A 23,803-nucleotide genomic window follows, 5' to 3' on the forward strand; every position below is an offset into this window, starting at 1 on the left:
CACCAATGCATATTTATACACATATTTTAATAATAAAAAAAAGGGTTTCGGCCTGTGGGGTGGTGAAATTTGGGTTTAGTGCGGTGGTTGTGGGAGACTTACGTGGAAGCATTTTGTGTCTTCTTCTTCCCTCAGGTTATTCAAGATGTAATGATTAGTTGAATGTTCCCACTGAAAGGATCCATCGCTTGTTACTTTGGTAGATTTTGGTTCATAAGTAGAATGCTATTTCCTTGGCTTTTTGTTAAATTTTTTCTGGCATGTTCTCTTCTTCAGATTGCCTTAGGGTAGGTGGCAGTGTTAACATATGCATCAAAGGGTTTCCGTTATCTTTTTGGCATTCTTGGAGCTTTCAATAATTTGCTCCACTATGATATATTGAAATATATTAGACTATACGTGGCTTAAACTTATTAACCAACTGCTGGATATGACATGATCTCAATAAGAAAAGCATATACTTGACGTATGTGCTCTCCTATATGCTTTCATATCCTAATTGTTTCTTAAATATCAACACCATGCATGATCAATGAAAATCAAAGCAGAAAATAATAAAAACAACATATATTTAGTGACTTCAACCAATAATCTGAAATTAAATCAAGAGTCAAGCAAATTGGATTACAACCTAATTATTAGTCATTATTGTCCCCAAACACACTCCAACTAAAAAAACATATCTTATTACATAATTTACTATTTGCTTCATTTTATACTTTTTTTAGTAAATTTAATATATTTTTTACTATTAAAAATAAAATATTTATTTTATAAATTATTAAGAGAATATATATTGTTCAATATTACCACATTTGTAGTCTTGAGGTTGATATTATTTTCTTGACAAAAATATTATAGTGAAAGGTCTGACAATTGTTTAAATTTTAATGATAAGAGTTTTAATTTTACCAACAATATTATATGATATTTTTAAAAGCTTTGCTTGAATATTTTTAATCAAATATTGAGAATAGAGGGGTCAGATATATGAAGAGAGCAATGTACAGTCTAAAGGTATATCTATCTGCACCAAAAAAATTTATTTGAATTGTTGATGCAAGATTTAGTGATGAAGGTTGATGAGGAATTATACGAAGGTGCAAAGAGTCTATTAATGTTGTTCTTGTGGGATTGGAGAGGAATAGAAGGTTCTAGAGAATGCTTGATAGAGTTTTGATATGTAAAGTAATGTATTGGAGTCATCTACACAATATAGAATGTTTATATAGCTGAGGGCTTGATGTGGTTCCTTGGATAAGTGTTTTCCTGAAGGAAGTTAATAGTTGAGTCATTGTGGGCCATCCTGCATGTGCACCTCAATTTGATTAGAGGATTTGTTGTTTTACTATGGAGCCCCCCTGTAGGTCCTAATAGCAATGGCTATGAGCGAAACATGTAGGAGATGGGTCTTGATGCAAGATTTAGCCTAAGCACGATGCTCATGCAGCGTGAGGTGAGGTGTGCGCCCTTTAGGCGAGGTAGCTTTTGATCATATGTGTGAGCTCTTTCTTGTTCTCTTCCTCGGTTGAGGATGGTTGACCTCGCATGGTTGTTACATATAATACTTTTTCTTTAGTTGAGGAGAAAATTATAAAGTGATCTTCATCGAGAAATAAACTTATTGTAGATGGTGGTGAAAATGTTTTGCTTTGCCGATATATAATTTTGAGCTCTAGGGAAACAAAAAATTCGATAGTGCTCAAAGTGGTTGTATATGTAAGCAATCACAGAAGTTATTCCAGCAACTACTTGTTTCTTAAATGTCAGCGTTATTCATAGTTGCTCATAGGTTGGGTCGGATTTGAATTGGGTTCATGCAAGGTACTTAGACCAATTTTTTCAAGTCTGGGTTTGGCCTAGCCTGAAAAATAGGCTTACATTTTTTTGCCCAAGCTTGATCCAATTTAAGAAAGGTAAATCCAGATCGACTTGACCTGTCCATATTTCTTTCTTTTTAAATTAGTTTTTATTTAAAAATATTTTTTTAGAAAACATAATATACTAAAGGCCTAAATTCACTAAAAACGCTAAAATAAAAGTTTTCTAACACATTAAAAATACATTAGAAGGTATTTATGTCACACGCCAAATTTGGCGGATCCGAGAAGGCGTGTAGATGTGAAATTGTCTGTTTTGGCGCACTTTGATAGTTAGTCCACAAATTTATAAGCTTCTAGCGAACTAATGTTTGGTGCATACCCACCTATGGAAGTTTTCTGGATTTAATTCTCGTAGCATTCTTCAATTGAAGGAGTATGACAAACAAAGAGTATGACTCGAAAGTTCTGGTTGAGTATAACACGCCTATCAAGCATATGAGGAAGTTGTAGAGCATTAAAGTTCCTTTAAGGCCATGCCATATATGAGTTATCAGCAATAGGTATAGTATGCCAAGTTTATTCAAATGATGTGCAAAATGGGTTTTGTAGCGTGATTGGTTAGAAGTCAATTGAAGGGATTGACTGGCCAAATAACATCGACATCAATTTTTTTTTATATTTTCTTCGATTTTTGTAGCTCATTAAAGGGACAACTTCTGTATGCATTTGACACTTGTCAAGATTCATTAAGAGGTACTGGGTGGTATATGGTGAGAAAGGATCGTATGGATGGTTTTTTCTTCCTTCAATATTACCGTTTGGTTCTTCTTCTTAAATTATATATTCTCTTTTCCTTTATTAAGCTGGAAGCTAATGCTTTTGAATTTATCAATGGATGTTCCACTTCCTGGTAAGTCTGATAGCTCTGCATGTTAAGTTTTTGAAAGAATAAGGATGTTAAGAAGCATGTAAACCGTAAGTTATGAATAAGAGGCCCTGCATGGGGGTCATCTGTAGTTGAGATGATAACAATCTGTCTGTAAATGGGTTTTACTGGTAGTTTCATGTTCTTTAAGCAGTTGTTGTTGGTTCGAGAAAAACGTTCCGGTTTGGAACTTTGAGCTGTAGTAAAGGTGAGTATCATGTAAGCTTCTATCTTGGTTCCTGCATGTGAACTGTTCAAGTAGAGATATATGATGATAACATCTCGGATAACTAGCAAGTGTGTAAGAAATAGTAATTTAGCTACATGTTCACATTTGAGGTAAATGAGTTATTATATGAATAAAATGATGTATGATGTAAACACATGTGAAATCAAGTATGGAAAGGTGAATTTTATTAAGAGAATATGAACAAGTCAGGTATTAAAATGAATCTTGGTAAGTGTATACTGCATTGGATAAGCCAATATCCATTTGTGATGCCTCCGGTAAGGCAGGGACATTGCTAACCGAACAAGCAGATCACAGTGACAACGAAATACTCCAGTGAGATGTAGATTGGACTAGCAGATCACGACATGAAAGTATGTATAAAACCATGTGGTTGAAACCCATGGCATCGTGTGGTGATGAAAACATTCATAGTGATGCCTCTAGTAAAATATGGATTGGACTGGCAAATCACGACATGAAGTTAATTATAAGACCATGTGGGAGAAACCCCATGGCAACCTTTGAGATAGTTTGACGAGTCAATAAACATGTAATTCTCTGTAACGCCTTCGAGGAGTGTTTTATAAGGCCTTTATGGCATATTCGATGAAGCTTGTGTGTCTTATTTTGTGATGTTTATGTTACATATTCTGTAACATCCTAGTGGCGAAGTCTGGTCGAACGCTTCGGTGTCATGATCTGGGTAAACTTCGAGGCTTATCTGCTAACTAATGTGATGATAAAGAATTGGTAAGTTTAATGATATATCTACTTGGTTTGTTTTATGGCAGAATCTGAATATGATCCAAGTAAAACTTCTAGAAAAGTCCCCAACGGTATTTATATGAAGGGTGTATTCGTCATAGTAATCCGTCCGTACAAGAAATTGGCGTATTCGTAATTATGAAAGGTTTAAGTGTTTATTAGACCTGAGTTTGTCTATGATATTTAAGGAAGTAATCTGAGCAATCTGGTAATCATCAAAGCTGAATGGTTTTTCATGTTTCGTTTAGATGCTAGTTATAATCTAAGTTGTTTGTTAAGTTGGGCGTTCTCATGTTATGTAACATAGCCGTCTAGAATTCTACTAGATCTGGAAGGTTTCATTATCAGAATAAGTTATAATTTAGGAGTTGGTTCAGAATATGAACTAATTGGAAATCAGATAGTTACTAAAAATAGTATAAGAATCCGCCATAATTAAGAACAGTATGGATTTTAACTTAAGAGATCTGCTAGTTTTATTATCCACCAAAAAGTGTTTGTGAGTAACCATATTGAGAGAAAAAGCATTCTACGTCTATTGAAAGGAGAATTTCGTCGAAAATAGGTTCTGTATGGATATTCATTTGGAGAGGTACATGTTAATTGTAAGTATTGATTAATGAAATCTGGGAATCAGTCTAAAGAATGATTCGTGAATAGATTAGTCAAGTAAGGAAGTGGATGAATATGTATACGCCCATATAGGAAAGTATATGCCTAGGACAAAGACAAAATCCAAGATCTTCACGATGAGAAGTCAACTGGAAAGGTTTCAAGGTATTTTATATAAACACTCACTAAGTTCGCGTGAACTTACAAAGTGTTTATTTATGTTTCAAGTTTCACTGTAAGAGTGGGTACGCCAGGAGTGATCAAGCTAAGAATGCGTCAAGGAAACGACGAGTTGGGATATTATGCATTCAGAGGACATCTTAGGAGTATGGCGTATAATTCTCTATGCCAAGAAGAGTCTGTCTTTAACTAACTTTTGTGTTGTAATGTCTTATATTATTTTTAAAGGTATGTTGTATTCTTGAAAGTTTTCTTTATTTCTTTTTTTCAGAAAACATTTATTAAAATAATAAGTATGTTGAAAAAGGATTATACGCAGATTGTTTAAAATTTATGCTAAGTATTTGTATGTTGTAACATCTAAGACCCGGACTTGGTGATTCGGGTCAAGTAGAGGGTGTTACAATTTATATTAAAAAATTACCATAAATGTAATAAATATTTTATTATATTAAAAAACACAAATAAATATAATAAAAGTTTTATTGTATTAAATATAATTTTTAAAGTTTTATAATTTGGGTTGGGTTATTTAGTTGGGTAAGTTTTTTTAAAATTTTGGATAATAAATTTAATTGTTATTAGGTTAGTGATTTAATATAAATATAAAAATATATATAATTATTATCATTTAACATATGTAATTAATATAATTATTTTTTATAATATAATATATCCAGACGGAATTCCAATAAAATTTGTTCTAAGTCACACTTGGAACGACCATGCCAACACACGAGTTAATCTAAAATCACAATAAGTTGAAACTAAATCGAAGCAAATTGGATAACAGAGTAATGATTAGTTATTATTACAGTATTAGCATGTAATGCCAAAACACACTCCGGGTAAAAAGGGACATTTTAATACATAATTTACTATTTGTTGAGAATATTTATAAAAGTGCTAACTATTTTTACTGGCAATTTGGATCATTAAATTACGGAAATGGGGCTATAATTCTTCGATTACATTAATGGTTGAACTCAGAAAATACGCCGAAGCTTGAAAATTAAATGGTGGAAACAAAGTGGCAAACTAAAAGTAAAAAGGGAAAGTTGGTGTTACGATAAGTTCTAACAGATTTTATTCTTGTTAGTCTTCCTCTCGCTCACAAATTTCTTCCAGTAAGAAGTTATTTCCCTCTGGGTTTCAATGGCAGTCTTCTTCACTGTGCCATTTTTGCTATTTTCTTCCTCAGCCATAGCCAGTTTGGCATTAACCTTTGCTGGGAGTGTATCCAGTTCATGAAGCACCTTTTGGATGTCAATCACAAGACGCTCCGCCAAGGTGCGGGAGAAGTCTTCCCTGATCACCACACGCAGCACCGTGATGTGTTGAGCATCCGCCGGCATGGTGTAGGCCGGCACGATCCATCCAAATCGGCGCAGCATTTCGGATATCTCGAATTCATCATGGCGCTTGTTGTCCTTGAGAGAGAAGGCCACGAGTGGAACCCCTTCGTCCTTTGACACAATGTTGAAGCGACCTGTTTTCTCCAACCCTTCTTTTAGGACCATAGCGTTTTCATGACAGTTCTCCATTATATTTCTGTATCCCTGTAGTAACAAAAAAAAAATACACCATTGAATCATACGTTGGAAGCCAAATTTGTTGGCCTGAATTGAATCAGCCATGTTCTTAGTTCTCACCTCATAACCCAAACGAATTAGCTGGTAATACTGAGCAATGACTTGGCTAGAACCTGCAAATAAAACAGCATATACTTGAGTTTAATGTTGGATTTTGTAATGGACAAATGAGAATGAATGAAATTTTATTAAAATAATAAGTTACCTTTGGAGAAATTGAGAGTGAAAGTGGGTTGATCAGCTCCAAGGTAGTTAATGTGGAAAATAAGTTCTTCAGGCAAGTCTTCCTTGTTCCTCCAGATAACCCAACCAATTCCAGCATAAACAAGACCATATTTGTGGCCACTAACATTGATGCTCTTCACAAGTGGAAGCCTAAAGTCCCACTCAAGCTCTGGGTACAAAAATGGTGCAATGAATCCACCACTAGCTGCATCAACATGAATTGGGGTATCCCATCTGCATAACAGATATTAAAAGATCAGCACTTGAGATGTTTCAAGTTTATAAAATTTATGTTACTGAAAAAAAAATTTGATATGTACCCAGTTTCCTTGTTCTTTTCTACCAAGAGATCGTTTAAAAGCTTGACGTCTTCAAATTCACCATTGAGGGTTGAACCCAATATGGCTGCTACACAGATGGTGTTTTCATCAACCATTTCCACAGCTTTGGCAGGGTCCATTACATAGTAACCTTCCCTTAGCTTCACTTCCTTCAACTCCACTTCAAAGTACCTGGCGAATTTCTCCCAGCACACTTGAACATTGGCTCCGGTTACGATGTTGGGCTTGTCATATGGTTTGCCTTCAGCTTTACGCTTGTTTTGCCACTTCCTCTTGAAGGCAAGGCCAGCCAACATGATTGCCTCGGATGAACCAACGGTTCCCACTCCAACGGCAGTCTCCGAGTCCCCAAGTGGTGCATTGAACAAATGTGCTATCATGTTCACACACCGATTCTGCATCAAAAATAGGAAAATGACACCATTAGGAGGCAAAAACCATTGAAGCTTTTGACTTTTTCATTGAATTACGAATAAAAACCTGAAGCTCGGTGGTGACAGGGTACTCATCCATGTCGACATAGTTCTTGTTAATGGCATCCATAATAAGCTTATTACATTCAGGCTCCATCCAGGTAGTGACAAAAGAGGCAAGGTTCAACCTCGGGTTCCCATCAAGCATCAGTTCATCGTTGATGATCTGATATGCAGCGTCTTTTGGTATTGAGTTCTCTGGCATCCTGAACCTGCAATAATTTTCTAATTACCCACTATTTTCACCATATAAATGATGCTATGAACCCAGGGAGCTGGAGATTTACCTAGGAAGTTGGTCTCGGACATAACGAGAGGCAAAAGTGGAGTGAACTGAGACATCAGATTGAGAAGCTGTCTTGGATAGCACCATGGTTGATGTGTCAAGAAACACGAAAAAAACTGTAAAATTTGAATGAAATGAAAGATCTGTATAAAGCTAAAAACCGCTGTTGCTGGGTGAAGGAAGCATTGAGAGGCAAATGGGTATTTATAGGGATGTGATTGGAAGACTTTGTTCAAGTTGACCACTTCCATTAGAAAATGACTTGCGCAAATACCAAATTTGACCTTGTTCGCCTTGCAAATGAATACTCAAAAAGGGGAGCAAATATAAAAAATGGAATTTTGGGGAAGAATAAAGAAAGATACACACATGGTAAGATATAATTAGAAGGAAGCCAATAGTCAAAGAAAGCCATCGCAGCCCTGGTTTTGATAATTCAGATCATTGGCTAACCACTAACCAGCCAGCTCACCCACTGAAACATCAAAATGGGTTTCCAGCCTGCCGCTCTTTTCAATAATTCCTTTTCCTTGTTTCCCACGAATTTTCAACTTTCGTGCCATGGCGCAAACCACCTTCGCCCCTCAAGCCGCTTCAAAGCGTCGTTTGGGTGATTTATTGATTCTTTCCATATTTCGCTTAATGAAAATTGTTTAGTTTTAAGCACTTAGTTTGGTTAATATACTAAAAACCGAGTTTAGATACTTCGACAAAGAACATACTTTTCAAAGCCTTTTGTATTTTTATTCATAACAAGTCTAGAAAACCTTTGAAATCAAATTTCATGCTAATGTGGGGTAACAATTTTATTGGTTGTAAAAAGATGTAATCAAAATTTTTAACAATGGTTTAATATCGGAAGAACAATGTTTGTAAATTGGGTATTTTAGGTTTCTCCAAATTAGAGTACTTTGAATGAAAGTTAGAAGAAAAGCATAAAGCCTTAGTAAGCCTTCATTTTATTTAAACAATAATAAATCATTCTTAATTCGGACTTGAGTCAGCAATACGATGAATTAATATATAGTAGTAATTGGATGTTAGGCCTAAGATTAACCAAAATCAAAAAATACCTGACAATGCCAAACAGGGCCTAGTTGTTATGTGGTATGAGTGGATGAGGAGCAAGTCAATGTCAAAATATGGCCTCTTTGAATATTCCCCAATAACCTTACAACTTTATTAATAACCATTCATTTCTTTTCTCAATCTGAAAATAAGTCAACATTAGGCTTCCTAACTCAATATTAAACCAACAAGTTGATTTTACCCATTATTTCTCTTTTTTATATAAATAAATATCAGAATTAACATCAATTTTTCTAACAAACTTTGTGGCTATTCCAATATTTTAGGAATAATAAATAATTATCTAGTGTGATTAATTAAAATAAGCCCTTTCCTTAAATTTTATAAATTAATAAAAAAAACTACATTAACATCAATTGTTTGATTAGTTTGGATATATGATATTAAAATATTTTTAAAAAATTGAATATAATAGATAATCATTCAATTATAAAAAAATTTCATCTTAGACACTTAAAATAAAAAAAATTGTAATTTAAACACCCACATTACATAGTTCAGTTATTTTGATCACTCCCGTTAAAAGCACAAACAACAAACTGATGTGGCAATTAAAAAAATTGGTATAATAATAAATTTAGCCCTCAATTTTATATATTAATCATAATTTTAAAAAATTAACTCTCAAAAATTACATATATTCTCAATTTGATACTAATTCTAAAAAATTCAAACAAATATATAAAAATACATAAAATGTTTTCAAAAATATAACAAATTTAAATTGTGCATTAATATTAATATTAAATAAAAATCATTATATTAATATTTAGAAAAAAAAAAAAAAAACTCCCCTCCCCTCCCCCACCCTCCTTCTCCCCCTCCTTCACCGGACCTACCCCACCATTGAAGCAAATGGCTGTCGACAGTGAACAGATGATGCTCTTGAATTTTGCTTGCAGAAATCTATAACGGAACTCAGAAAACTATTACAACCCGCCCACATTCAGGGAGTAGCAATATTTTCCTTGGCAAGTTGAGCAATCTCATCTCCTTCAATGCCCGGTTCGGTGGGGAATGGGCAGAGGGATGGGGTGGGAATTTTTATTTATTTATTTAATGTTAATATTAATATAAAATTTAAATTTATTACTATAAATTTTAAAAATTTTATGTATTTTTATATATTTTTAAATTTATTAATATATTTTTTAAAAATATTTATATACTTATTAATTTTTTTTAGAATTGAGATCAAATTAGAAATATTTATAAATTTTGAGGGTTAATTTTTTAAAATTATGAGTAAACTGATATATATGTAAAAGTTGAGAGTTAAATTTGTCTTAATACCAATTAATTTAACTACCACATTAGCTTATCATTTGTAATTTTAATGAGAGTGATCAAAATGACGAACTATGTAACCTAGGTACTTAAATTGCAAACTTTTTGTTTTGGCTCCTAAAATAAAAAAAAATTGTATAGTTAAATGATTATTTGTGTAGTTTACTCTTATAAAAAATTCAAAAATATTATTGCAATATGGAATAGATAAAATGTTTATAATTTAAATATGCAAAGCATAAATTGATAAATTTGGTTGATTTATTTAATTTAATTAAAATAAATATGAAAATGGATTAAAAGTGAATGTATATTAAGTAATTAAATTTGATTTATTTAATTAAAATAAATGTAAAAAAATTATAAAGATATTAGATATCTATCAATTCTTTTTTTTCTTCGATCTTGTCTGATTCAAATTTCAATTAAATAATTTTTAAAATATTTTTTATTTAAATTTAATTATAAAAATAAATAAAAATATAAAATTTTATGTCGAAACCGTTTTTTTGAAAATAAAATTTTTAGGTTGTCGACTTAAAAATAAATAAATGGGAGTCGCCACCAATCTTTTATTGAGATGTGATTGGATCACCTAAAAAAACGGTTTTGGTTTACGAGTTTTAGAAAAACGGATCCGGGAGTCAGTTACGTACGAGGAAGGATTAGCACCCTCGTAACGCCCAAAATTGGTACCTAGTTAATTAATTAGTGTCTTAAGGTCGAGAATTTGGAAAAAACGTAATCCTTAGCAAAACTTAAAAGGCTACGTATTAAGACCCTTATTATTTCAGAGAAAGAAGATACCACACCCAATGCGTTAGGGCATAGCATTCTAATTTTCCCCAAAATGAATTGGGCCAAAATACTTGTACAATAAAACTTTAAAAGAACATCCACTCATCCAAGATTTAAGAAATCACACCCAATACGTTAGGGCACGATTCCTCTAGAATCCCAAACTCGGAATATTTCTTTTACTTTAAAAGAACATCCACTTATCCAAGATTTAAGAAATCACACTCAATACGTTAGGGCACAATTCCTTTAAAATCCCAAACTCGGAATATTTCCTTTATTATTTTTAAAAAAATCTTCATTTCGAAAAATCAATGCGTCACATCCAATACGTTAGGACACAACGTGTTGAATTCCCAATAATGAGTTTTTATTTTTTTGATTGAAGAGAAATGCTCGATTGTCGGATTTAACGAAGAAAATCAGAACCTAATACGTTAGGGCTCAATTCCCTTGAAAATTCTAAATACGAACATTATCTCAATTTTAAAAAATTTCTATCTTTAAATTTGAGTAAAAAAATGATGTAACGTGATTTTATACATACAAATGCTATAATAATAATAACAATAATAAATACATCATCGACATAAAAATAATATAAGCAAATGAATAAACGAAATAAAAAAAAGGTAATCCATGACATGCAAAATATTAAATGTAAACACAATTATACAATGGATGGGATAGCAAACAAATAAATAAGGATCAAAAGACGTATAATATACACATGAAAATTATGAAGATTAAAAATATACATATAATTTACAAATAAAATTTTGGGTTATAAAATTTATATATAAATACAATACATAATATACTTATGCAAATAAAGAAAAAAATATAATTATACGTACATATATAAAATAATAAAAAATAGGTATATTTTAAAAAAGAAAAAGTGAGTATTTAATCATTTAAAAAAAACGTAAATATATACATATAAATATGAAAATATTCATTAAAAAATATAAGAAAATATTCGTTTAAAAAAATATATACATGTACATATAAAAGGAATATACATAGATAAAAAAATTAAATAATGAGTACATTATCAAAATTAATTTTTAAAAAAATAAATATACATATATATACATATATATGAGAAAAATATTAGCTAAAAAAAATAAGTATGTTCATAAAAATATACATATATAGATTTTTTTAAAAATGAAAATAATAATAATAATTACACTATTAATTAATAAAATAAATAAAAAGAACATAAAAAAACTAAATTGAATTGCAATTAAAAAATCTGGGGTAAATCCACAAATAAATAAAAGTAAAAGGACTAATTTGAACGCGCGAATTACATAGAGGGGCTGGAAGGGAAATTTTCCCTTCTCCTCTAAAACGGTGCCGTTCAAATGGATCAAATTGGAATTTAAAATAAATAAAAGGGTAAAAAATAAAAATAAAAAATAAAAAAACTTAATTACAAAAACATTAAAAGGCGGAGGGGCTAAATAAAAAATAAATAAATAAAATTCGCAGTGGTATCACATTCTCCTTTTTTTAAAATCGTAAATAAGTAAAAAAATAATCGAACGAAAAAAAAATAGTAAGCCACCTTTAAAAAACTGCCAATCGTTCTCTTTTTTATTCCTCCATTTTCTTCCTTTCTTTTTTTTTTACAATGAAGGGAGAGGCCTCTATTTATAGTTGAGCCTCCCCAAATCTAACGGTACAGATCAATTACATCAACGGCTGAGATTAAATGGTATCTACAAATTAAATCTCTAAGATTACAAAATCATATATTCTAATATTGCATATCATATCTAAGATTATATATCATATCTAAGATTGCATATCATATCTAAGATTGCATATATCATATCTAAGATTGCATATATCATATCTAAGATTGCATATCATATCTAGGATTGCATATCATATATAAGATTGCATATCCTCAAAAATTATGTTTCCATATGTGAGCCCGGGCTAAAATTGGGTATTACAGCTGCCCCTCTTTGCTCGTTGTCGTGTAACAGGAACAGAGCAAAGACTTTAAAAATGCCCAATTTTGCCCGGTCGTGCTGAACCTTGGCACATTTTCAGAAGTATAGGAATTAGTGCCATCTTCAGTCTGCCTCACTGCAACTTCAGGAGGATAAGACTTTCTTATTTAGTCTACTTCACTGCAACTTCAGGGAGATAAGACTAGATGCGATCTGCTCTCTGCAACTTCAGAGAGATAAGATCTAAGGTTTTAATCCGCCCCACTGCAACTTCAAGGAGATAGGATTATCGGCTTTAATCTGCTCCACTGCAACTTCAGGGAGATAAGACTTGCCATCTTCAGTCTGCCCCACTGCAACTTCAGGAGGATAAGACTTGCTTACTTAGTCTGCTCCACTGCAACTTCAGGGAGATAAGACTAGATGCGATCTGCTCTCTGCAAATTCAGAGAGATAAGATCTGAGGTTTTAATCCGCTCCAATGCAACTTCAGGGAGATAGGATTATCGGCTTTAATCTGCTCCACTGCAACTTCAGGGAGATAAGACTTGCGATCTCCAGTCTGCCCCACTGCAACTTCAGGAGGATAAGACTTGCTTATTTAGTCTGCTCCACTGCAACTTCAGGGAGATAAGAATAGATGCGATCTACTCTCTGCAACTTCAAAAAGATAAGATTTGAGGTTTTAATTCACTCCACTGCAACTTCAGGGAGATAAGACTTGCCATCTTCAACCTTCTCCGCTGCTGCTTAGGGAGACAAGGCTTAGTGGCTTAAATCTGCTTCCCACTATCTTGGAAAGATAAGATTCGCCATCTTCGATCTGCTCCACTACTGCTTAGGGAGATAAGATTTACAATCTTCAACCTTCTCCGCTGCTGCTCAGGGAGACAAGGCTTGGTGGCTTAAATCTGCTTTCCACTATCTTGGAAAGATAAGATTCGCCGTCTTCGATCTGCTCCACTACTGCTTAGGGAGATAAGATCTATAATCTTCAACCTTCTCTGCTGCTGCTGAGAGAGACAAGGCTTGGTGGCTTAAATCTGCTTCCTACTATCTTGGAAAGATAAGATTCGCTGTCTTCGATCTGCTCCACTACTGTTTAGGGAGATAAGATCTACAATCTTTAACCTTCTCCGCTACTGCTCAGAGAGACAATGCTTGGTGGCTTAAATCTGCTTCCCACTATCTTGGAAAGATAAGATTCATCGTCTTCGATCTGCTCCACTACTGCTTAGGGAGATAAGATTTACAATCTTCAACCTTCTCCGCTGCTGCTCAGGGAGACAAGGCTTGGTGGCTTAAATCTGCTTCCCACTATCTTGGAAAGATAAGATTCGCCGTCTTCGATCTGCTCCACTGTCAATGCAGGAAGGCAAAATCTGCTCTTTCACTGATCTGTTCTCTGTGGAACATGACATGTATAATGAACCTAACTATGCCTAATGATTAGGATGGCATGATCAAAATGCATCAAATGCTCCTAACTAGACATGTGTGAATTTTGCATGAATATAAAATTTATTTTTCCGAGAATGATCCCTCTTAAGTTGTCATTACTCGAAGTTTATTAAGGCTTTGTGACTGACGTGCTACAACGCCTTCTTGCTTCATTGGATTTTCTGAAGAAACATTTAGCCAGGCTGCCCCCACTGTGAACCTCCAAGTTTAATCCATTGGGATGCAAAATTTGTACCATCTTTCTTCTACTGTGACCCAAGGGTAAAAATATCTGGCCTTTTCTCAATCCTCTGCTATCACAATTCGAATATACAGAATGCGAAACTCTTTGGTTTCCTACACCATTCCTAGGGTGTCATATCAAATGATCACACACAAATGAAGGATTCTCTTCTCCAAGGAAACCCCTTCTTATTGTTTGGTGATTTAAACTTTGTCACCCATCTGACATCTTGTCATTTTGTTTGATCAATGTTTTTGACAACAAAATCCAAAGAGATAGTCTTCATTTAGACTCTTCCTTCTCAGATTTCCAACCTTTAAACTTGGTGCGTTCTAAACAATAGTCCTGTTTCAGGCTCCTGTATTATTTAGAAACTTCTAGTAATATGCAAAACTTCCTTCATGAAAGTTTTATTAGTCCATTAATCATTATTCTAATGCAACATGCTTGCAAAAAGGGTATAACAATGGATGAGAATACAATTGGTTCTGAGCATAGCTCGAAAGGAATAGATTATCAAAAATAGTAAACAAGGATAGCAAAGAAATTGATTGGGAATGTGTATCTTGGAAAAGAATGAAGTATTCCAAGAATAACAAATTCAGTATGAATATTGGGTGCCCCAGATATCGTAGCTTGAACTTCTCTGTACAAACTTTTTAAAGATCCTTCTGAGTTTGACGTGTTCAGGAGATCCACAGTACTCTGTCAATGCCCCAAGATGTTGCCTACCTTTTCCTGATAATTCAGGTATAACAAGATCACCACATACCCCAATCTGGTTAAACTTTGAGTTGCTCTAATCACCTCGTGTCCCATTCTTATCAATATTTGAGCCGCCCTTTTCGGGTTTTCAACTCGAATCCCCTTTGGTCTCAAAGTGCCCTTTGCGGGTTTTCACTTTGGCCTCTCCATTTTCTTTTCTTTTTTCTTTCACTTTCATTTTTGTTTTTTTTTGTTTTTTTTTAATCTGAACTCATAGGATTAGACAAGTCCTCGTTATCCCTTTCGATCAGAACCAATGTAAGATCTTCTTTGTGATCAGATTTCTTTCATAGAGCCTTTTGGGGCAAAATTTAACAATGATGAAAATTTTGGATCTTCCTTTTCAATTAGGATGAAATCCAACAACGGAGAAATGGCAACTTGACTTCGACGGGCTAAACCATGATGAGCCAAAGAAGAAGGCATTGCCCTGGCAAAGAATTCCAAATGCATCGTTCATGATGTTAATCTTGAACATACTATAAATTTATGGTATCGTATTGTTGTTCCGATTACAATGTTGGTGCTTACTCAAGCATATCCTGATATGACCATATGAAGACATCTTTGAACTCTTTGAGGTAACTCAATAAGGTCCTGCTTCATTTCTTCGGTTATGCACGTTCCCTTCAGGCCACAATCTCCATTATCCCCTTATGAAGTAAGATTTCATTCCTGTTCTACCATCCTCAACAAGTCTGAAAATAGGCTACAATCTATGTCATCTTTAAAGTCATGAGATCCCTCTAAACACAGATCTCACTCAAAAGGAACTTCTGAGTTCGTAACAACATCACTCAAAAGGAACTTCAGGCCACAATCTCCATTGTCCCCTCATGAAGTAAGATTTCATTCCTGTTCTACCATCCTCAACAAGTCTGAAAATAGGCTACAATCTATGTCATCTTTAAAGCCATGAGATCCCTCTAAACACAGATCCCACTCAAAAGGAACTTCTGAGTCCGTAACAGCATCACTCATGTCATTGATATCTGGGGACCCACAGTAAATACCAAAGAATATACAAAAGAATGTATGAATAATTGTTTGTACAATTATGAATGAATAAAAGAATAATATGAAAGAAGATCCGAAAGAATGAAAATATAATTATTTAAAAAGAATAAAATATATTGGCTCAAAATGAATGCAAAGAGGTATTTTATTAGAATAATGATGTTCAGACATGAGCTTATTTCGCAAAAGAACTTTTATCATTTTTAGGCTGAAAACAACAAAATTGTTCTGAATATTACTCTAACTAAGCTCTAAAAAACTACAAAGATTTCTTCCGCAGTTCAATTACTTAGAACACTTCTAAGTTGATAAGGGCGAATATCTTCAAGGACCCTTGTAAATTGTGTCTTCAAAAATGAAATGGATGTGAACACCTTTCAACATTTCTTCATACATCCCATTCACCCCCCATTATCAAATGTGATTGGGTAGTGGATTTTCTGCACTGGATGAATCGCCAAATTTGACAACGTCCATACTAACAAGCCTTTCAACCTTGTTTTTAAAGGTAATAAAATTTTCTATAGAATGCCCCGTAATTCCTGCATGATAATCACATTGTGCACTTACATCATACCATCTAGGATATGGGGGTTGTGGAGGCTTCACATGTAAGGGAGAAACAACATGCGCATTGAATAAGTTTTAATACAGCTCCTTGTACGACATTGGCGTGAACTGGAGCTTTTCAGTACCTGGCTTCATACCTAATTCTTGTCTTGATGAACCCTGTTGATTAGCAATCGATTTACTGTACGTATTCACACTGTTCACCTCATTTTCTTTTGAGGCTTGCCTTCTGTTATTTCCTCCAGTATCAATCTTTCTACTTCTTATGGCACTTTCAATCATTTCACCATTCATAAGTAGGTCAGAAAAGCTTTTAGTAGCACTTCCTAACATATGTGTAATAAATGGTGCCTTCAATGTGTTGACGAAAAGCATTGTCATCTCTCTTTCTAGAAGAGACGGCTGAACTTGTACGGCAATCTCCCTCCATCTCTGCGCGTATTGCATAAAGCTTTCACCTGGTTTCTTTTCCATATTCTGTAGAGTGATCCTATCAGGTACCATGTCAGTCACATGGCTGTACTGCCTTATGAATGCCTGTGCCAGATCTATCCATGAATTAATCTGGGTACGGCTCAATCGATTGTACCACTTGGATGCTACCCCTGCGAGGCTATCCCTTAAGCAATGAATCAAGAGTTGGTCATTATTGACATAACCGGTCATTCGTCTGCAGAACATGGTAATATGAGCTTCGGGGCTACTGGTTCCATTATATTTCTCAAACTCTGGCATTTTGAATTTGTAAGGAAGCACTGAATCCGGAACCAGACTCAATTCTTTAGCATCCATCCCATAATAGCCTTCTGCACATTCCATCGCTCGAAGTTTCTCTTCCAGCCATTTGTACTTTTCCTCTAGCTGTTTTGGTAATTCATCATTCATTTTCTCTTTTCCAGCCGTCTCATCGAAATCAGGGATAGCAGGATTAACAAAGTTGGCTCCGGGGTTAGAGCCTGATCCTGCCTAGAGATTCATTAGCGTCGCAACGTCATTCAGAGGATTAATGGTAACAGAGGACCTACGCGGGTATATCTCAACTTGTTGGGGGTAAAGTCCGGAGGATAGACAGGTCTCTCATTGTCTCCTTCTTCAATATTGAGCATGGAGTATTTTCCTTTACCAGTTCCTTTGTTGAACCATTGAGTTAACTGAGCCATCATACTCCCCTAAGATTCCATCATTTTGTCTATCATTTTTTTGTTGTTCATTCATTTGCTTTTGAAGCTGCTCCTGCATTTCCTTTTGGGATTGTTCTAGTCTTTCCATCCTTTGATCCATATCCTTAGTTTTCGATCGAGTATCGTAGCGGTGTTTAGTAGGCTGGTTGGTTTCCAGATTAACTGAGGAATGATGTAAATTAATTAGAATCTTTTAATGTTTTTAAATGCATATGAAGTAATGCAATGCATGAATGCAAAAAGACGTCAATTTTGATTCAATTCCATATAAGAAAACCTTACTAGAAAGCAAATTTCTTTACATAAAGCGAATTACAAATAAGACTTTGCCCTAGTACCCAGAACTTTGATCTTCCTAAGTAACAAAACTAATTCTTGCCCCCGATCCGATTCTAATTCATACTTCATACTCAGCATGTCAGCCTGTACTGCTAAATTCTGTACGTAATCAACTACTTCTCGAATCTGGACCACAGCTTCCTTCATAAGATGATCTTTGCTCCTAACTTGACTCTGAAAGTGGTGGAGCTGTTCATTATTACTACTTTCGTTTGCTTTCAAGTGCTTGATCTGGATCTCACAATTTTGCAGCACCGTTTCTAGCTCTTCCAAGGAATGCACTTGCTGTCCCCCTTTTGCTTAACTCGTGCAGCGACCCACTGCTCACTCATCCCTGTTATACCTATCAGCTTCTTTGAAAAGGTTGGTACATTTACCGCTCTCGAGTAAACTCTATCCACTTGAAACTTTGAACATCGGAGTAAAGCCACATATTTTTCTATCGTAGGTACCAAATCGACATTCCCAAACGTGAAGCAACTGTAAGCAGGATTCCAAAACTGGATGAGTGCTCGAAACAAATGTTTGTCTACCTTCACATCAAGCAAATAAGGCAAGTCCCCATAATTGTCGTAAAATAACTGCCTAGCCTCATTATTCCATTGATTCCAAATTTCTTTCAACTCCTGCAAATTGTTTTGAGCTACACTAATGCGAGTAAAATCTCATAATTCTGATACATACCCACCGGCCAGGCTATCACCCTTTTCTTGCTGCATTGTTTCAGACCAAGTTCGGACAGCCGCATTGTCCTCCACTTTATCAAGAAACCCTTTTTTCATGTCAAACTTTCTATCTAGCAACCGAATCTGAACTGACGCCTTTTATAAAATATAAAATATAAAATACAAAAGGTCAGTGTAATATAAAATATAATCAAGAAATAGTAAAACACCTAATCGGATGTCTACTAGGGTTCAGTATAGTTCTACTTAGGGTGGATTCCTGAGGTTCATTATATGAAGTTTGGCTTCTAGGGTAAAGGTACCCGAACTAGCAGATTCCTCCATCCTCACCCATTATAGGCTCATATGGATCGAGTTCGGTTCAGGGGAATACATTTCCCTATGGCTGCACGGAGATGAAAATCTCACGAAGACATAGGTACGGATGTATCCCAGAAGCAATCCACTACCCTACACGGAGGTGAAAACCTCACGAAGGCATAGCTTCTCACTTCCACTTAAAAGGATAAAAATGTTCAACTCATGAAATGTATAATGCAAACAATATTTAAGGAATAAGATAATGAATGCGAAAGGATGTTACGATTTTTTTAAAAAAATATTTTTCTCGACCGTAAGACAAAAATTAATCAACTTTGTGGCTCGACTCTCTTCTTTTTTAAAAAAAAATTTCCCCAGCGGAGTCGCCAAGCTGTCGAAACCGTTTTTTTGAAAAACAAAATTTTTAGGTTGTGGACTTAAAAATAAATAAATGAGAGTCGCCACCAATCTTTTATTGAGGTGTGATTGGATCACCTAAAAAAACGGCTTTGGTCTACGAGTTTTAGAAAAACGGATCCGGGAGTCAGTTACGTACGAGGAAGGATTAGCACCCTCGTAACGCCCAAAATTGGTACCTAGTTAATTAATTAGTGTCTTAAGGTCGAGAATTTGGAAAAAACGTAATCCTTAGCAAAACTTAAAAGGCTACGTATTAAGACCCTTATTATTTCAGAGAAAGAAGATACCACACCCAATGCGTTAGGGCACAACATTCTAATTTTCCCCAAAATGAATTGGGCCAAAATGCTTGTACAATAAAACTTTAAAAGAACATCCACTCATCCAAGATTTAAGAAATCACATCCAATTCGTTAGGGCACGATTCCTCTAGAATCCCAAACTCGGAATATTTCCTTTACTTTAAAAGAACATCCACTTATCCAAGATTTAAGAAATCACACCCAATACGTTAGGGCACAATTCCTTTAAAATCCCAAACTCGGAATATTTCCTTTATTATTTTTAAAAAAATCTTTATTTCGAGAAATCAATGCGTCACATCCAATACGTTAGGACACAACGTGTTGAATTCCCAATAATGAGTTTTTATTTTTTTGATTGAAGAGAAATGCTCGATTGTCGGATTTAACGAAGAAAATCGGAACCCAATACGTTAGGGCTCAATTCCCTTGAAAATCCTAAATACGAACATTATCTCAATTTTAAAAAATTTCTATCTTTAAATTTGAGTAAAAAAATGACGTAACGTGATGTTATACATACAAATGCTATAATAATAACAATAATAAATACATCATCGACATAAAAATAATATAAACAAATGAATAAACGAAATAAAAAAAAGGTAATCCATGACATGCAAAATATTAAATGTAAACACAATTATACAATGGATGGGATAGCAAACAAATAAATAAGGATCAAAAGACGTATAATATACACATGAAAATTATGAAGATTAAAAATATACATATAATTTACAAATAAAATTTTGGGTTATAGAATTTATATATAAATACAGTACATAATATACTTATGCAAATAAAGAAAAAAATATAATTATACGTACATATATAAAATAATAAAAAATAGGTATATTTTAAAAAAGAAAAAGTGAGTATTTAATCATTTAAAAAAAACGTAAATATATACATATAAATATGAAAATATTCATTAAAAAAATATAGAAAAATATTCGTTTAAAAAAATATATACATGTACATATAAAATGAATATGCATAGATAAAAAAAATTAAATAATGAGTACATTATCAAAATTAATTTTTAAAAAAAATAAATATACGTATATATACATATATATATGACAAAAATATTAGCTAAAAAAATAAGTATGTTCATAAAAATATACATATATAGATTTTTAAAAAAATGAAAATAATAATAATTACACTATTAATTTATAAAATAAATAAAAAGAACATAAAAAAACTAAATTGAATTGCAATTAAAAAATCTGGGGTAAATCCGCAAATAAATAAAAGTAAAAAGACTAATTTGAACGCGCGAATTACATAGAGGGGCCGAAAGGGAAATTTTCCCTTCTCCTCTAAAACGGCGCCGTTCAAATGGATCAAATTGGAATTTAAAATAAATAAAAGGGTAAAAAATAAAAATAAAAAATAAAAAAACTTAATTACAAAAACATTAAAAGGCGGAGGGGCTAAATAAAAATAAATAAATAAAATTCGCAGTGGTACCACCTTCTCCTTTTTTTAAAATCGTAAATAAGTAAAAAAATAATCGAACGAAAAAAAAATAGTAAGCCATCTTTAAAAAACTACCAATCGTTCTCTTTTTTATTCCTCCCTTTTCTTCCTTTATTTTTTTTTACAATAAAGGGAGAGGCCTCTATTTATAGTTGAGCCTCCCCAAATCCAACGGTACAAATCAATTACATCAACGGCTGAGATTAAAGGGTATCTACAAATTAAATCTCTAAGATTACAAAATCATATATTCTAATATTGCATATCATATCTAAGATTATATATCATATCTAAGATTGCATATCATATCTAAGATTGCATATCATATCTAGGATTGCATATCATATATAAGATTGCATATCCTCAAAAATTATGTTTCCATATGTGAGCCCGGGCTAAAATTGGGTATTACATTTTATATTTTATATTTTCTTATATTGCTATTGTAAATTATTAAAAATGAAATGGAGGTGCAACAAATTTTCTTTTTTAAGATTACACCATTATTTTTTTCTTACCTAAAATGAGGTAAAATAATATATTTGTTTGCTTTAAAAAAAGTCAAGGATAAGGCAAATTTCACATGTAAGTTTGAAACTTTAAGATAACATTGTTAGGAAGGATAATTACAAACCTCGAATATAGACCATAAAACGAATATGAATAATACAAAAAACTAATATATTTTATTGCATTTATTAATTAATATAATTTTTATTAAAAAATAATTCAAAAATTAGGATCTACTTTAAATATAAATAAATAATGAAGTTTTTGTAACTCAAATAACTAACCTAGAATTTAATATTTCCATATATATTCTTGTTCCTTCATTTATGTTATGTATTTATATTAAAAATAGGACCCCACTTAATTATATTTAAAATTTAACAAAAAAATGATACTCACTTTGAATATAATTAAAAATATATATTACAAATAGGATTCACTTAATCATATTTAAAACTTAATTTAAAAATAAGATCAACTTTAAATATAATTAAAATATATATATTTTGGAACTCAAAAGAACTGACACAGAACTCAAAATTTTCAAATATGTTTATGTTTTTTTTTCTTTTTTGAAAATCTAATTCAATTGTGAAAGTATTTGAAAGTTTTTAAATTGATACAATACTAAAAACTACCTATAACCCATCTCAACCTTTACATAGGAGGATAAACGTGTTTCAGCATGCTCAAACTCACTTCTTCCTGCACTGACAACAATGTCAATGCTAACCGAGTTAAGACTCAACTTGCTTGCGTTCCTTTTTATATATACTAATTTCTATGTTCATGCTATGCACAGGTTGATTGTATGTATTTATTTTAATATGTTATATATATATATTAATTTATTATTAAAAAAATTCATTATTTGAGAATTGGAATCATTCTCAAAATTGAAAACAATTAATAAAATTGTATATTAAAATGTACAATTTTAATGTGAAATTGTTATTTAAAACTAACTGAAATTTTGCATTATGAGTAATATATTATAAATTATGAATCAAATAAAAATATTTATAAAAAATTCAAATTTGATAAAAAAATATAGAAATTTAATTATTATTAATGACAAAAAGTTATATTTAAATCTGGACCTACTTTAAATATAGTAAAAAATTGAAATTTAAAAAGTTCTAAACTCAAAATTTTTATATATGCTTACGTAATTTTTAATATATATTAATAGTTATAGTAAGACTAAAATAATACAAGAAGAAGATGTCAGAATAAAGAGCCCTATTTTAAATTTGAAAAATTCCGTCCATCTTTTTGGTATAAATCGAATAATGAATTGATATAATACAAATAAATTGACCTTTTGAATAGTAGAAGACAAATATATGTACATAAATACGAGATTTCAGTTCTAGTTGTATTGGAAAATAAAATAAGAATATATTCGATTTTATCTTAATAATTATACAGTTTTAATTCTTCCAATATCCTTTTGCATTTTATATTTTATATAAAGGATAATATTCACCTACAATTCAAGTTGTCTCCAATTATATTTAATTCATTTTTTTAGCATTTCTACATGTAATTAATACCAAAATAATAAAAATTTAATTTTTATAAAAAAACATAAAATTTTTGGTTTGTAGACAAAGAAACATGTTCCCTTCTTAGTCCTTTACCATCATCGAAACTTTTAGATAATTTAATTAAGAGGTTGTTGAGTAATATTTTGCTTGTTCCTTATTGATATGAGTATCCAGATATTTATACATGTTGTTACTAGTACTATTACAGCTCATGATGGGGCCCCACTATTTTGTATTAACTCTGCGAACTCCAGGTTTGTTGGGCACGTGTCTACAGAGCACGCAGTCCTTTCTACTCTTGGGACTGGCGTTCTAGGCGAGCTCCGTACCTACTGAACACGTGTCTGGGTGGCCTGTGGAGTATGCGGCACCTTCTATGAGTTCTTTGGGTAC

General features: G+C 32.8%; 1 protein-coding gene across 1 annotated transcript; it reads right to left on the reverse strand.

The window, feature by feature from the left end:
- Positions 1-5,324: 5,324 nt before the first annotated feature.
- Positions 5,325-8,445, reverse strand: LOC107920960 (glutamate decarboxylase). The gene is made up of 6 exons (XM_016850792.2): positions 7,456-8,445; positions 7,176-7,380; positions 6,675-7,090; positions 6,335-6,588; positions 6,190-6,242; positions 5,325-6,096 (listed from the first exon to the last, which is right to left on the reverse strand). Exons 1-6 carry the CDS (start codon positions 7,539-7,541, stop codon positions 5,614-5,616), a joined length of 1,497 nt encoding a protein of 498 aa, XP_016706281.1. The 5' UTR covers positions 7,542-8,445; the 3' UTR covers positions 5,325-5,613.
- Between the last annotated feature and the right edge of the window lie 15,358 nt (positions 8,446-23,803).

The sequence above is a fragment of the Gossypium hirsutum genome, chromosome D01, assembly GCF_007990345.1.
Source record: "Gossypium hirsutum isolate 1008001.06 chromosome D01, Gossypium_hirsutum_v2.1, whole genome shotgun sequence".
Classification (NCBI taxonomy): Eukaryota; Viridiplantae; Streptophyta; class Magnoliopsida; order Malvales; family Malvaceae; genus Gossypium; species Gossypium hirsutum.